At 45.5% G+C, this 16,006-nt stretch overlaps 1 protein-coding gene across 1 annotated transcript in view; it reads left to right on the top strand.

The window, feature by feature from the left end:
• The window catches only part of LOC146869357 (proteasome subunit beta type-7-like), a 74,489-nt gene that overhangs the window by 30,352 nt on the left and 28,131 nt on the right, over positions 1-16,006 (top strand). Inside the window, exon 2 of the mRNA XM_085651788.1 lies at positions 7,889-7,982. Within this exon, the coding sequence (XP_085507914.1) occupies positions 7,889-7,982 (94 nt within the window). The remainder of the gene's footprint in view (positions 1-7,888; positions 7,983-16,006) is intronic.

Here is a 16,006-nt window from a genome sequence, read left to right on the forward strand (position 1 = left end):
ATTCATATGTTCATTATCTATTCCACGTGGTAGGAGGGCGAACCACGGACCCGGGACGCACGCTAAAACTAAATGAAACTGAAGACAAGACAAACGTGATAAAACAGGAGTGCACTCGGCTACCTGATTGCACTAAGGAGAATAGACATTTTTAACTAAAAGCATTTATTTCAACAAAGTATTTATTTCAACAGGACGAACCTGTTTTTCAGCACATCTAGAATAACCACACAGAATATCACAAAGACAACAAATAAGCATGTTGCAAACAACGAGAATAATATGAACATTTCGAACATCATTAAAATGCCATTTAAAAACTAACACCCTAAAACATACTTCTATGCACTACGTTGTGAGAGCTTTTGAAGTAGAACTTGCAATCTAGACTTTCTTAGGAGAAACAACGCTCTGCATACCGCGTTGACAGCAAAAGCTGCAGATATCAGAGAGGCGTGAAGGCGGTGTTCCCTGTGAAAGAAAAACACGCTGCGGCAGCGTCCTTTCTCCCGGACTTAACTCGTTATCCATATCAGGTGTGATGTCGGATCTTCATGGGACGCTGGCAGCAGTTCGGATCATCTCTGGCAGTTTTTTTGTGCGATATTCTGGGAGAAGGACCTCTCCTGACGAGTGGCAATCCATTACACTACCTCTTATCAAGGATTGGAATTTCTGACATGAGTTCAGGAATTTCTGACATAGATTATTTGCATCAAGGTGTATGTTCCAGACATAACCTGATGGTCATATAAAGGTAAATGGACGTCAATTCAGACTACTCTGTTTTGATATATGTCTGTGTTTGCTCTTATTGGACCTTGCCACTGTGAAAACTAGACACTTGTCCCAGACTGACGTTGCATCGGGTGACATATCTATTACACAATTCTTGGAAAGATAAGGGCAGACGACATCTGCATCAACGGCCGACATGACAATGATTCAACATGAATTGGGAAAAAATGACAACTCCCGTTACCTAAGATGGAGTTGGGGGCCTACTTAAAATGGAATAGGGTATTAGGAGCTTTACCTCAAGTTGACTCGATTAAAGCCTTGGCAGGACACGGACATGCAGATTGGTTTATTGGAGTGGCAGTAACTTAACAGACACGCTTTCAATATGGGGGAGAGGGTAAGGGTACTCGATGTGCGATGATTTTTGTTAGGCTACCAAAGATCGAAACATAGGGAATGGTTTTGATATTTTGATAGGTGCGACTCATAGCTGCACGCACCACGACTCTCCAGTAAGCATGTCCCTCTCTGGCTGGTACATTAATCACTTTAAGCTCCTGTCTGATTTATAATTGACCATTTCTATAAGTCTGGATAATTTCAGTATAAAATATTATGCACATTTTGGACAACACTTTTGCTATTTAGGCTTGAAGGGTGGGTTCTTTGTAGTACCCAGACAGTGCATGCCCTGCCTTGTCATGGGAGCCTGGAACCTCAGCCTCAGCGGTTTGAGACCGTCAACATAAGTGCTTTCATACAGGCTTGGTGTGCCGCATGCTGCTACATCACAGCAGGTGCTAGCCTGCCCCAGGGCTGCCTATAGTGCATAACGCTAACTTATTAATACTTATGGTTCCTACTCCAAGACCTGAATCATGGCGTAGCAGACAGGGGTCAGGTACCTCTGAGGTCCGGATCGTCGCTATCTGAACAGTTACCAGGACAAATGACTTTAAATAGACCATGGCAGAGGTTAAAATACATCAGTGTAGACATTTCAGCTTAGCGTTTTAATCACTGCAAGGCACTGTGAGATGGAACACGGTGATATCTGTGTTCCTGTTCGGGTCCTAATGGTGATACGGGAAAACAGACCAAATGTGTTAGCCCGACCCTAGATGCGTGGCACTTAAGGCATTCCCCTGACGTGGGCCACGTGCCGTCTCTGACGATTGTAGCAAGGGCTAGCGGGGAGGGACAGAGGACGATTCAAAATTTGCGAACATACGTGACAAGAATTTTCAATTCTATTAAGGACAAGGAGGCGAGGATTATGCTTTCTCATTTCTTTACTAGAAATGCTCAGCAGCCAATAAAAACACAGTAAATGTAAAGAAAAAAACTACAATACCCATGAACACCAGGGTATGACGTGAATAACCATAGAGTCCACAATATAAAAGGACATATAGCAAGTACAAGATCCTCTTTCTTTGGTGAGGAGAGCAGTTAAAATAAAAGGAAACAGTTCAAGAATCACGATGACCATCAGGAGCAACAACCATCAGCAACGGCAGAAGTCCATAAGGAAAAAACGCAGCACTGGAAGGCCACAGGACCCTGTGAACAGAAGGCCAGCGGATGCAGAAGAAAAAACCAGAAGAAGCAGTAATACCGTCACTTCGGGTCAGAACCTGAAAAGAGACAGACTGCCGTAAAAAACATCCAATATATAGTAAATACAAAAGGGGGAGGAAGATATCAGAGAACAATGAATTATCAGAAATATAATGCATATGCAAAACATCAGTATAAATGCAAAATAAATACATCAGAAAAAACAATGGGTGGGATAATCCTCGCCTCCTTGTCCTTAATAGAATTGAAAATTCTTGTCACGTATGTTCGCAAATTTTGAATTCTATGTCAGGACAGGAGGCTCCGATTATGCTTGTTCAAAGCTTATCCACCACTTCTGAAGCCACATGATCAATAGGTTTGTAATAGAAAGATTTAAACATGGAATCAGAAGACCAATCTGCGGCCTTCATAATGTCAGACAAAGTAACACCCATCGAAAAAGCTTTAGAAGCCATAGCTCCCCGTGCCGAATGAGCACCAAAAATGGACACATCAATGCCGGCATCAGACATAAGCCAGCGAACCCAACGAGCTAAAGTAGCCGGGGTAACAGGGCGAAAGGGCTTCTGCAAAGCAATAAACAGTTGACCCTGCATATCTGAACGTAAAGGAGCAGTACATACCTCGGTATCCTTGACGCATTGGACCACACAAAGGTTGGGATGGTGAGGAAAAGAAGGATAGGAAATCAATGAAGTATTTGTTTTGGTGCGTCGAGAGAGACGAAAAGTAACACCCTCAGGGGTAAAATTATGACCGGCCAAGTCTAACGCACGAACATCAGACACCCTTCTGCAAGAAACTAGGCATAACAAGATGGTCAGTTTGGCTGACAATTGTTTGCGGGATAGGTTTCCTGTTTCCGGTGACTAGCGAGGTGCAGACTTCGAGTGCTGGTGTACGCGCGTCGTTCCGGAGTTGGAGAGGTGTCCTTCGAGCGTACAGAAGCGGCATTAGTTAGCTCCTCAAGTCCCTCTGGTTGGTGTAGCTTTACCGGACTGAGCTCATCATTTCCAAGTAAGGTCTCAGAGTCCGTGCTTCCTTGTCTGTTGTATTCCACAGGCTCTGAGGGTCCAGCCCTATTTATGATTATGTTGTGCGGGCTCTGTGGACCAAGTCTGATTTGAAGATTTGTGATACTTACGAGTGGAGCCTGAAGTTAAGGTTCCTCTCATTCCCAGTGAAACCGGAGTGTACTGGTTCATGGTGGCATTTATGTTTTCATGTTTTTTGACCCTGGAACGTATCGTCCTTTCCTTACCTCATTAAGGTTTTTTTCCAATCCTGATCTTGCATTACGTCCCCTCATACGTAGTGTAGGTGGGGTTACCTAGCGGGGACCATAGGGCACTATTGTAGGTTACAACGTTATGATACAGACATCACGGTAATTATTCTTCGTACTTCTGACAATAAGGTGGGGAACCGAGGTTATTTATGAACACCTGACTTATGCTTATTTATGCTTGTAGCTCTACGATCATCCAAACGCCTTCCGGCTAGAAAAGGAGAAGAAGTTAGTGAGTCTCTCTTCCAATTCACTAGGAGAGTAAGGGTGAGCTAGAGTCTTGTCACATCCTATATTCATTTCCATAGGGACTGTTGGATTTCCCCTTATGTCTTACCTTGTGATTCTTAGGTAGAACAAAGTACCGATATTCCTGCTGTGAATTCCAAGAGAGAGAGGGAAATTATCTGTGGTAGGTCTAACTAAACTAGAAGGTTCACATTTATAAGATTATAGGACATTGATGCACAGTAATACAGACTTTGTTTTACAGCTGGAAGTTCCTGCCTTTGAGCCCCGACATCATCCACCCACAAGATCATCTTTTCTCCCTGCCTACCCTTGTTTTGTTTCCCTGTTTTCCCCTGGTGTGCCTTCGTACTCTAGAGTCAGATAGAGTCGGAGGGACGCAGGGGACGACTGAGGACATTCTCCAGGATTCCTGACGCTCCTGTGGAACAGACCAGCGATCCTTATATCGAGCACCCAAGCATCGTTGGAGATTAACTGCCAATTGTGGAGAAAAAATTGGAGCCTTCCCCCCAAAACCACCTCGGAAAAAGTAATCAACCTCACCTGAATTGTTGGTGTCGTGATGACCCACTTGTTGTCCTCCGAAGCGACCTTTCCGGAACTGTCCCCTCCCCTTACGGGAGGGATAGAAGTTGGATCGGGTGGTAAAGCCGGAATCCTGACCACCCCCACTGTGGGACTGGAATCCTCGCTGGGAATTCTGTTGAGATCCTCGGCCGAACGAACGTCCCCTAAGACGTCCGGCCTTTGCAAAAAACGGCCGAAACGCCCACCGCAGTGAGGCTTGGGCCTTGTCAAGGCCACTGAAAGTGGCCACAAAACTGGAAAGCTCTTTCAGGAATGGCTGACCAAATAAGAGCCCCTGAGCCAAAGGTCCGGCTTCTGAAGAGGAGAGCTCCGCCAGCCTGGGATCCAGGCGAAGAAGAATGGAGCGGCGTCGTTCACATGAAAGCGCACAATTGGTATTGCCCAATTGACAAATGGCCCTCTGAGACCATTCAATGAGTTCGTCCGGGTTTACAAGAGCTGATGACTCCTTCGCAAGAACACCCAAATCCAAAATTTTTGTGAGGGGGCCCAATAAATCCAATAATTTATCCTGGCAGGAACGCCACGACCTGTCAAGACCTTTTTTGGGGTCTCTGGCGTACTTTTTAAGGTAGGTGACCATGGTAGGGTCAACCTCCGGGGTCTCAGCCAAATGGTCCGCCAAATCTGGATGTGGACACTCGGATCTCAGGCGGGCCCGGACATCCTTATCAAAAGGCTGGCGAATATGAGATTGCACATAATCCGCCACCGCTGGAGATGGCATCCAAGAAGATGAATGGGGATGCATAATTTCAGAAGGCTCAAAAGTTAGAATGGGAGGATTAGAAGGGGCGTCCACGAAATGCTCCTTACGAGCCTTTTTCCGTGGTGGAGGTTCAAATTCTGAAGAGGAGGAATGCGCATCGTCAGCATCAGGATCATGGAGGGATGAAAACGAGGTCCCAGCCGACCCCTTGGGAGAAGCCGCGTCCGAAGACAGCGATTTAGCCAACCTCTGAAAATCAGACCTATGAGGATTGACAGGGGACTTAGACGCACGCGCAGCCGGTAACCAACCCTGTTGTTGTGCGTAAAGAGATAAATGACGCTTCAGGGGATTAATAGCGTGAACAAGCGCCTTATTCACAGAATGTTGCACCCCTTGATCCAGCGCCTCCACCAAATCATGCTCCAAAGAGCCAGAAGGATCCTCCTCATAATAAAAGTCCTCCTCATAATACTCCTCCATCGTGACACAAAGTGTAACAAGAGTCAACGCCCACAGGAAGGATGAAAATCAATAATGGCCAAAGGCACAATGCAGGGGGAGTGAAAAAACCCCACAGCAAGCCAACAGTGCAGATATGTAAATCTGAACACTCAATAAATATAAGTTCAAAATGTGGAGGGAGGGCTTGCTGACAGAAAAAACTAGCACTCTAGGCAAAGCCTATGCACAATTATGCAGCCCAAATGATTTAAATTCCAAAAGGGCGTAAGAAAAGGGCAAATACACAGGCTGTGGGCTCTCGGTGCGAAGCTACCGTTCTGACAGGCGAGAAACACCTGTTTTATGTAAACAAATATGGCCGCCGCGCATGCGCGGTAACGACCGCCCGGTATTCAAATTTTTAGAGCACTCGCAGCGTTAGTGCTAGCCTCCGAGCTCCTGTCTCCCTCTCCACAATTACTGAGACGTGGGCGCGAAGCGCCCGTCCCGGGAAGGTGACCACACGCTCCCCGCACCTAGTTACGAACGCGGCGAGCGGAGCGAAAGCAGATACACAGTAACCCTGGAAACGTAATACCAGCATAAATGAGCATTGCAAAGCAGTGAAACTTGTAAGCAATACGCCACAATCTTAAAGCATGCACAATAGCGACAGCAAAATACGTTAGAAATATGAAGGAAACACTTAACTGGCTGCGGAGCAGCAAAGTAAGAGGATGTTGTACTTGCTATATGTCCTTTTATATTGTGGACTCTATGGTTATTCACGTCATACCCTGGTGTTCATGGGTATTGTAGTTTTTTTCTTTACATTTACTGTGTTTTTATTGGCTGCTGAGCATTTCTAGTAAAGAAATGAGAAAGCATAATCGGAGCCTCCTGTCCTGACAGAATTGGATGTCTAGGAGTGGGAAATTGAAGAAGGTGAAGACGCGTGTGGGGGGAGGGAGAAGAGGAAGAGAGCTATGATAAGGTAGAGAGGGTGGGCGACAGATCCGCGAGGGCCATTGGTTTAATTTTCCTGCCTCAGACACGCCGTACCTGTTGTTAGACAATGGCTGGGTTTTTACCAGAGGGCAGGTGCAGGCCCCATTGTTCTGGAGGAGAAGTGGGTTTAGCACCACCCTCTCATTCACAGGGGTGTTGTGCGTGTGCGGTAGTAGTGTCCGCGAGCATCTGCGCTTCTGAGACCTCCTGCGCGCGCGCCCTCTGCCCCCACATGACTCCTAAACATTTGACGCCTTCCTGTTTAGGACTAGTACGGTTAGTGCCTAGATGCATGTCTAGTGCACCAGGTATGCTGAGGGGCAGGATCAGATGTAAAGGTGGGTAAACAAGGGTCTAAATCATGAACAATGCTGGTTTTTCGTTACAAAATGCAACAAAGAAAAGTGAGTGCATTTCGTCTTGTTATTGATTCCACTGCCAAGTGGTTCCATGTCATGTGTGATAGCATGATATAGACCGGGAGTTTCAACAAACACCAGGTCATTAGGGTCTAATAAATCCTAGCATGCAAAGTGATGTTATTGGAAAAGTTAGGACTGGATGAAGATGTCACACAGGACGTGGACAGCTATTTTTTTTAGCTTTCACAAAATGTATTAGTCCATTTCTAAAAATGTGGCAGTACTTGTTACCATCATTTTTTATTTTGTGTGATGATAATGTTTATATCAAGTTTCTCTAAAACACAGTCGCTTTATAGCAATAGAGGCAGAGGTGCAAGCTTCCCTCACACAATTAATAGGTTTGAAAAGCATACGATTCCGTCACTCACAGTATCGACTATCACAATGGTGGCGCAGGACATAAAATACCCACACACTCAGCAAATGAATTTGTCCAGTCTTGAAATATGGTCCAGTTAGGACTGGGGATGCAAAGACGACACTCCTGCTACCACAAAGTGTTTATAGGGAAATTGCTAAATCATTCACAAATATGAAAACTCAAACTTGCCCGGAGAACACAGCAATGTTATACAGGCAGACCATCGCGTTGTTCAAAAGTTACAGAATTTATTCACAAAAGTTTAAAATATATAATAGACAACGGGAATATGTGTACAAAGCCTATATATTAAGATACAGGCAAATGTGTACTGACAGAGCTCAGTCTGGAGTCAGTGAATGTGGGGACCGTGAGTCTGTAGTGCGTGTCGCGCCCATTAGGCTTCAGTCCTGAGTGCTCACTGTGGTGTTGGTGGGAGTGGTTTAGGTGAGATTTACTGACCTCAGTATTTTTCTTTCTCCTCACAGGAATGCATCACTCGAGAAGCACCTCTTGGAAACTGGGGCGAAGGCCCCCAAACCACGGAAGACGGGAACCACCATAGCGGGTCTCATCTTCAGGGTAGGAGTGAATTCCACCTCTGTGCAACCAACACTGACCAGCCAGTCTCGCGTGCTGGCTTCTATCCTGTGTGACATCACTAACGGCTGCCAGCCAATCACAGGCACCCTCTGCTGTCATTGGTGGTTTGTTACTCCAAACTGTGTGCTCCCCTCTTCCTCCTGGTAGCTGTGTGTTAAAATGTGTATAAGGTGGGCAGGGCGGAACGCTATTGGGCAAAGCCGGCGCAGTGTTCTGGCTTGGCTCTACGAGCCATGTCATCACCATAGTCGGCTTCTAACTCGTGCAACAAACATCATGTAAACATATGATACAGACTCTAAGAAATTCAAAAACGTGTATTTCTGTAGCCTGTGCACGTGTTTCCGGTTAGTACATTAGGTTGTGTTGTAGCATTCAGTGACATGTATTTGAGGTGACACATCGAGAAATTAATTTGAAAAGATTCCTGCTCCCCTGCCCCCCACCATGAAACTCATGCAATTAGTGAACGAGAGGCAAATCAGTTGTCATGGATACCCAATGTGTGGCCTAAGATGCAATTACAGATGGAACAACGCTGTAATCTAATAAACCATGTACATGATAGGTTATTGTACTGATGTATTTCAAGGTGCTCCTATATGTGAAAATGAATGAAAACGAGTCACAGTGAAATGCACTATTTCCCTAGGATCACACGGTTTGACAAGCTGGGCAGTCGGGATTAATCCCAGGCCGCCTGGTTTCACAATGTGCAATTCAGCCACTACATGGGTATCTCTTTCTCTCTCCCATTTTACATCAAAGGTTGATGGTTTATGATTAATTCTTTCAGGCGCAACATCATTGCACTGTATTAAATACATTAACATTGTTGCATGTTTAATCAAGTTAAAACCTAATTCACTCTAGAATTAAATTACAAAGTTAAGGGAAGGTAGACTACTCTACTTTCATGTTCACATCACCTGCTTCACCTCACTTGGTAAGGACATCAATTTAAGTCTCGGCACAGTCAGTGGAGGGTATTATGCACATTAACTGAACAAAGGTCTGGGAAGAGGCTACAGAGTTCACATGGCACAAGTGGAGAAGAGCACAGCTGCCCGCAGATGTTCACCCAGCAACCACACAGTTTTTATTTGCATTTTTAATTACCCCGTGGTGGCGAGGGGTGCAGATCCTGAATATCAACTCTAGAATTTTAATGGACCTTAATATAAAGTTGGAAATATCATGAGCGTCAGAATATCAAAGATGGGTATATTGATGGTAAGTACATCAATTTTTGTGCAATAATATTGACATTTTAAATATTGTTTACTTAAATATCATTAAGTATAATATCATTTTGTAATTGTCTTTCAATTTTTAGAGTAATTTAATTTTACGGATTCCATTTTTATAGTTTTAGTAATAGTTAAAACAATTCTGGTTTTGGAGAATTATTGGGGTTTTGGATAGGTAGTTTAAAAAAAAGTGTTTTAATTATATTGATATTGTATGTGATATTGATAAGTTCTTAGTTTTAAAAAAGATGTTTTAATTATATTGATATTGAATGTGATATTGATAAGTTCTTCTAATTTGCTTTAAATACAAATGTTTACAAAGGCAGTGATAGTTCAAATATTTTTTATCTGGATTGTGGGTTTTATGGCTTCTTAGGCTGGGTTGTATTTTAAAAAACTGAAGACTTTTAATAGGTAATCTAATTTCCACCAAAATTGATTTACCTCGTTGTTTGCAGCTTTGGAGTTAAATTAAACAATCTGCTTTCGCACAATCATGCAGTGTTACCCCAATGTTTGTATGACTTGGAGTTAGATTAGTAATTCTGTTCTTCCCCAAATTTGTGCTACCCATTATTGGTAGGTCTTGGAATTAGAATAGTAAATCTGCTCTCTCCCAATTAAATTGTGTTAACCCTATGTTTATACACTTTGAGTTAGAATAGTAAATGTCCTATCACCCAATTAGCCCATGTTATTTTTGAGTTTGTACACATTAGTGTTAGAGTAGTAAATTTGCCTTCCCCAAAATATATTGTGTTACACCATTGCGTGTAGGTCTTGGACTTAGAATAGTAAATCTGGTCTCCTCTACTTATGCTGTGTTACTCCAATATTTCTATGCTTTGGTATCAAGGTAGTGAATCTGCCCTCCACCAATTATGCTGTGTTATTCCAATGTTTGAATGCCTTGCATGTAGGATAGCAGGTATGCACTCCCCAAAAAGCATCTCTGACCTCACAGTTTAGCTTTTGGAATTAGCATAGTAAAGCTGCCCCCTCTCCCACCGGTTAGGCTGTGCACCCCAGGGTTTGTAGGCCTTGGAGTTAGAATAATAAATTTGCTGTCACCCAGTTAATGCTGTATCACCCCAATGATTGTATGTTTTGGAGTTAGAATAGTAATTATGCTGGGATACCCCTTGATTGTGTGTTTTGGAGTTACAATAGTAATTATGCTGGGATACCCCCATGATTGTGTTTTAGAGTTGGAATAGCTATTATGCTGGGATACCCCCATGTTTGTTGCTTTGGAGTTGGAATAGTAATTATGCTGGGATACCCCAATAAATGTGTGTTTTGGAGTTGGAATAGTTATTATGCTGGGATACCACCGTGATTGTGTGCTTTGGAGTTGGAATAGTAATTATGCTGGAATACCACCATGATTGTGTGTTTTGGAGTTGGAATAGTAATTATGCTGGAATACCACCGTGATTGTGTGCTTTGGAGTTGGAATAGTAATTATGCTGGAATACCACCATGATTGTGTGCTTTGGAGTTGGAATAGTAATTATGCTGGGATACCACCCATGATCGTGTGTTTTGGAGTTGGAATAGTAATTATGCTGGGATACCCCCATGATTGTGTGCTTTGGAGTTGGAATAGTAATTATGCTGGGATACCCCCATGATTGTGTGCTTTGGAGTTGGAATAGTAATTATGCTGGGATACCACCATGATTGTGTGCTTTGGAGTTGGAATAGTAATTATGCTGGGATACCACCATGATTGTGTGCTTTGGAGTTGGAATAGTAATTATGCTGGGATACCACCATGATTGTCTGCTTTGGAGTTGGAATAGTAATTATGCTGGGATACCACCCATGATCGTGTGTTTTGGAGTTGGAATAGTAATTATGCTGGGATATCCCCATGATTGTGTGTTTTAGAGTTGGGATAGTAATTATGCTGGGATACCACCATGATTGTGTGCTTTGGAGTTGGAAAAGTAATTATGCTGGGATACCCCAATAAATGTGTGTTTTGGAGTTGGAATAGTTATTATGCTGGGATACCACCGTGATTGTGTGCTTTGGAGTTGGAATAGTAATTATGCTGGAATACCACCATGATTGTGTGTTTTGGAGTTGGAATAGTAATTATGCTGGAATACCACCATGATTGTGTGCTTTGGAGTTGGAATAGTAATTATGCTGGGATACCACCATGATTGTGTGCTTTGGAGTTGGAATAGTAATTATGCTGGGATACCACCCATGATCATGTGTTTTGGAGTTGGAATAGTAATTATGCTGGGATACCCCCATGATTGTGTGCTTTGGAGTTGGAATAGTAATTATGCTGGGATACCACCATGATTGTGTGCTTTGGAGTTGGAATAGTAATTATGCTGGAATACCACCATGATTGTGTGCTTTGGAGTTGGAATAGTAATTATGCTGGGATACCACCCATGATCGTTGTGAGAAGTTGGCCTGGTATATGATGCTCACTAGTTAAAGTGATCACCTTGTACCATGCCAAGCAACCCTTATGGTGTGGTTGTAAGTCAACCTTTTCGGACTAGCTGCCCTAGTGGTAGCGTAGGCTGAGCAGTCTTTGAGGCTAAACTCGTGATGCGTGTTAAGCCAGCTGTTTTACCAAATGCAACCCCCTTTTATACCAATGAAAGGACACCACACAGATATATATTCAAAATATATATGTATTTATTTATCAAAGTAACCCCTAGTCTCTTTATGAGCACAGGAGCACAAATCGTCAAACAAGATTATCACAGAATACACAGAAGTTGCACTTTATATGGATAGGCCCTGGTGGCCACTCGAACCATATACTAAAATAGTGGTATAAGTACCACGAACAGAAAAGGGAAAAGGCCTAGGGCCTCTAGAATCGCTGGGCCTACAAGGAGCTAACGTCAGTTAGTGACCAGGAGGGCCACGGGTGGCGTGTGCAGAGCAAATAGTCACACGCGGGCTCCCATAGGTTTCAATGGGTGCGTAAAAAGTACAAAGTTACTGCAAAAGGAATCTTCCGGATGACCTAGGAACTTAAGATTTGGAACACAGGCACTAGAGATGTATTACTACACATGGGCACCGGAGTACCAGCTTTACCTCACCCACAGGAAGCGGGTGCATAGGCCTCAAAGTGCGTCGGGTTTCTTCTATCTGTTCCGTTGAGCCTGGGACAAAGATGCTGCAGGCGGTCGGTCGGGAAGAGATGCAGTGGATCCAAGAGTGGATCGGAGATGTTGAAGACCTGTAAGCAGAGGGGACAGTGTTCACAGTCACTAGCCAGTGACCAGCGTGGCACCAGGTGGGTACCAGGCGATGTCGGGTGCAAACAGGTGATGAGGGGTAGCTTGTCTCCGCAGCCACGTGGTCCCTGAAGGTCGACGACGTCCAGGAGTCGGCTCACGAGCTGTCCCACGCAGGCTCTCGCTGTCGGCGGTGTCGGCGACTTGATCGAAGCAAACAAGCCTTGGCAAAAGCAATTGCAGGAGGATTCGGAAATCAGCTGTTGGTTCTGACCAGCAAGGTCAGAGGGATTGCTCCTTTGGAGGGGAGCAAGGGCCAGTCTGGAGCAACCAGACCAGCGGTGTTTGTCGTAGATTTCGTCGCCAAGATGGCCACTAGCCAGCGGGCCAGCAACCGGTTAGGCGCGTCGAGTGGCAAAATGCAGAAGGGCCCCACGCAGATCGTGGAGATGCTGGAGGGCTCACCTTTGGTGCAGATGCTGCTCGAGGGTTGGGCTTCTCAGGACCCAAAGCACAACTTGGAGGGAGCCTCGGTTGTTGCACTGGTCAGCTTGTCGTAGTCGTTCCAAGATGGCTGGCTCCACGTGTCTCGGTGCCTCCACGGGTCTCCTCTTTGCAGGGACTGTGGATCGGGCGGTGAGAGGTCTGGAGGTCCAGGTCTTGTCAGTCTCTGGGCTCGGGCTCCGGCGGGAGGCGGCGGCAAAGCAGACGGTGATTCGCTGGATGGTGCTTGCGTTAGCAAGGTGGTCACTCCCTGACCACAGGGGAGATTTTCTTCAGTCTTCTGTGCAGCAGAATGTCGAAGTTCCCGTCTTCTTCTTAGTTTCAAGTTGATTCCAGGATGTCTGAAGTCTTAGGACACAGCTCCTACCTTTAAGCGGATTCTAGGGGCCGGACTACCTGCTAGGTCCCTCCCTAAGGGTGGGACCAGGAAGGGGGGTGGTTACACCCCCAATCCTTTGTCCAGCTCGCCCCAGGCCCGGGACTGGTGTGCCCCAGGACCGGTTTGAACTGGCATATGCACCGAGGCTCCTTGTGAGCCACAGGCATGTCTGGTTTCTTTCAAGCCCTACCTGACCAATACACAAAATCCTGTCTGGGGTGGTGCATGCACCTCCCCTGGCAGGAAACCCTTTGTCCACACCTCCCAAGCTGGAAGGACTCCCAGCAGCAGGAGGGCAGACTTGTGTCTGTGGTGGCAGCATCCATTTTGTGGAGCTGAGGCTATGTCTGATTTTACCCGGGTTTCAGGTACTGTACATGTCGTGTCCCTCTAGAAGGGTGGAATGCTAACCCCGTCGCCAGAATTGGCGAGGGGTTAGTATTCCAATTCGTATGACACCTTACTCGACATGTTTTGATAAAGCCAAACCAAAGATAGCATTTAACCGCGAGGTTCATAATGCACTTAAGAGTATATGGTATGACGATATCTGGAAACAGTAGAAGGAAGTTGTTCCGACCACTGCAGACAGGCTCAGCTCATGCCAGAGCACCATCTCACATGGAACCAAGCACTCTGCCTTCAGGATTGTTAAGGCCTGCCATAGGAGTGACTTATAGGTTACCAGGTGTCCCATTTAAGGTTAGGTATAGGTATACTACACCTAAGTAAGAGGTGATTACACCAACTTACCCCAGCTGAGTGATCAGCCAGTTGTGTCAGATTGTTAGGCCAAGCCTGGGGTGGCATAATACATGCTGCAGCCCCTGGCAGGCCTTGGGTACACCAATGCCCTGGGTACCTAGTGTACACTGGTACAGGGGCTGACAGGGTGATCCACTTCCAATTGGTTATGCACCTAGGGTGCATAGTTTTAATTTAGTAGAGAGAACAGCAGGCTGGGGGTCTGATTGGCAGGCCCACAGCCTCAATATGTCAGAAACCAGTGAAGCAAAAAGCAAAAATTTGGGGTGACCATAGGATAGCAGACCCTACTCTCCTACACAACCCCCCCCCAAACGCTGGGACATTAAACTAGCCTTGACCAGTCTCGTCTTCATGTCCTAAGTGGAAGTACCTGGAGAGACCATCTGCATTCCCATGGTCAGTACCTGGCCGGTGCTCCACTGTAAAGTCCATCCCCTGTAGGGAAATGGACCACCTAAGCAGTTTGGGGTTTTCACCCTTCATCTGATTTAGCCACAAGAGGGGCTTATGGTCGGTCTGAATCTTGAAGTGAGTGCCAAACAAGTATGGCCTCAGCTTCTTCAGGGCCCACACCACAGCAAAGGCCTCCCTCTCAATAGCTGACCAATTCTTCTCTCTGGGGGTCAACCTTCTGCTAATAAAAGCAATGGGTTGGTCTTGACCATCTACATTAAGTTGTGACAGCACAGCTCCCACACCCAACTCAGAAGCATCTGTTTGGACAATAAACTCTTTGGAGTAGTCAGGACTTTTCAGGATAGGTGCAGAGCACATGGCCTCCTTCAGGTCATCAAATGCCTTTTGACAGCTTACTGTCCACTGAACCTTTTTGGGCATCTTCTTGGATGTCAGATCATTAAGAGGAGTCACAATGGACCCATAGTTCTTAACAAACTTCCTGTAATACCCAGTCAAGCCCAAGAAAGCTCGAACTTGAGTCTGGGTGGTTGGAGGGGACCAATCCTTGATGGACTGTATCTTACTCTCCAGTGGTTGAACTTGGCCCCCACCTACAAGGTGGCCCAAATACACAACCTTACTCTGCCCTATCTGGCACTTAGTAGCCTTGATAGTGAGGCCTGCCCTTTGCAGAGCCTCAAGAGCCTTCTTCAGGTGGATCAGGTGATCCTCCCAGGTGGAACTAAAGACAGCAATGTCATCAAGATATGCTGCGCAAAAGTCATCCAACCCAGTAAGGACTTGGTTCACCAGCCTTTGGAAGGTGGCAGGTGCATTCTTCAGACCAAAGGGCATCACCACAAACTGATAATGCCCACCTGGGGTTGAGAATGCTGTTTTGGCCTTAGACTCCTCAGCTAACCTGATTTGCCAATAGCCAGCTGTCAAGTCAAATGTGCTCAAAAACTTTGCAGAAGCTAGTTTGTCTATGAGCTCATCTGCCCTTGGAATAGGGTGTGCATCTGTCCTGGTGACAGCATTGAGTCCTCTGTAGTCCACACAGAACCTCATCTCTCTCTTGCCATCTTTGGTGTGAGGTTTGGGGACCAGAACCACTGGGCTAGCCCAGGGGCTCTCTGAGGGTTCAATGACACCTAATTCCAGCATTTTATGTACCTCAGCCTTTATACAGTCCCTGACGTGGTCAGGTTGTCTGTAAAGTTTGTTCTTTACAGGCAGACTGTCACCAGTGTCCACAACATGGGTACACCAGTCAGTTTGACTAGGTATCAAGGAAAACATATGTGAAAATGATTGTAGAACCTGTCTACATTCAGTCTGCTGATGGGCAGTGAGGTTGCCTCCAAGGGTCACTCCTTCAACTGAGCCATCTTCAGGGTTCTGAGACAACAGGTCTGGGAGAGGGTCACTCTCTTCCTCCTGTCCCTCATCTGTAGCCATGAGCAAGCCCAT

Source organism: Triturus cristatus, chromosome 1_1 (assembly GCF_964204655.1).
Source record: "Triturus cristatus chromosome 1_1, aTriCri1.1, whole genome shotgun sequence".
In the NCBI taxonomy this organism is placed as follows: Eukaryota; Metazoa; Chordata; class Amphibia; order Caudata; family Salamandridae; genus Triturus; species Triturus cristatus.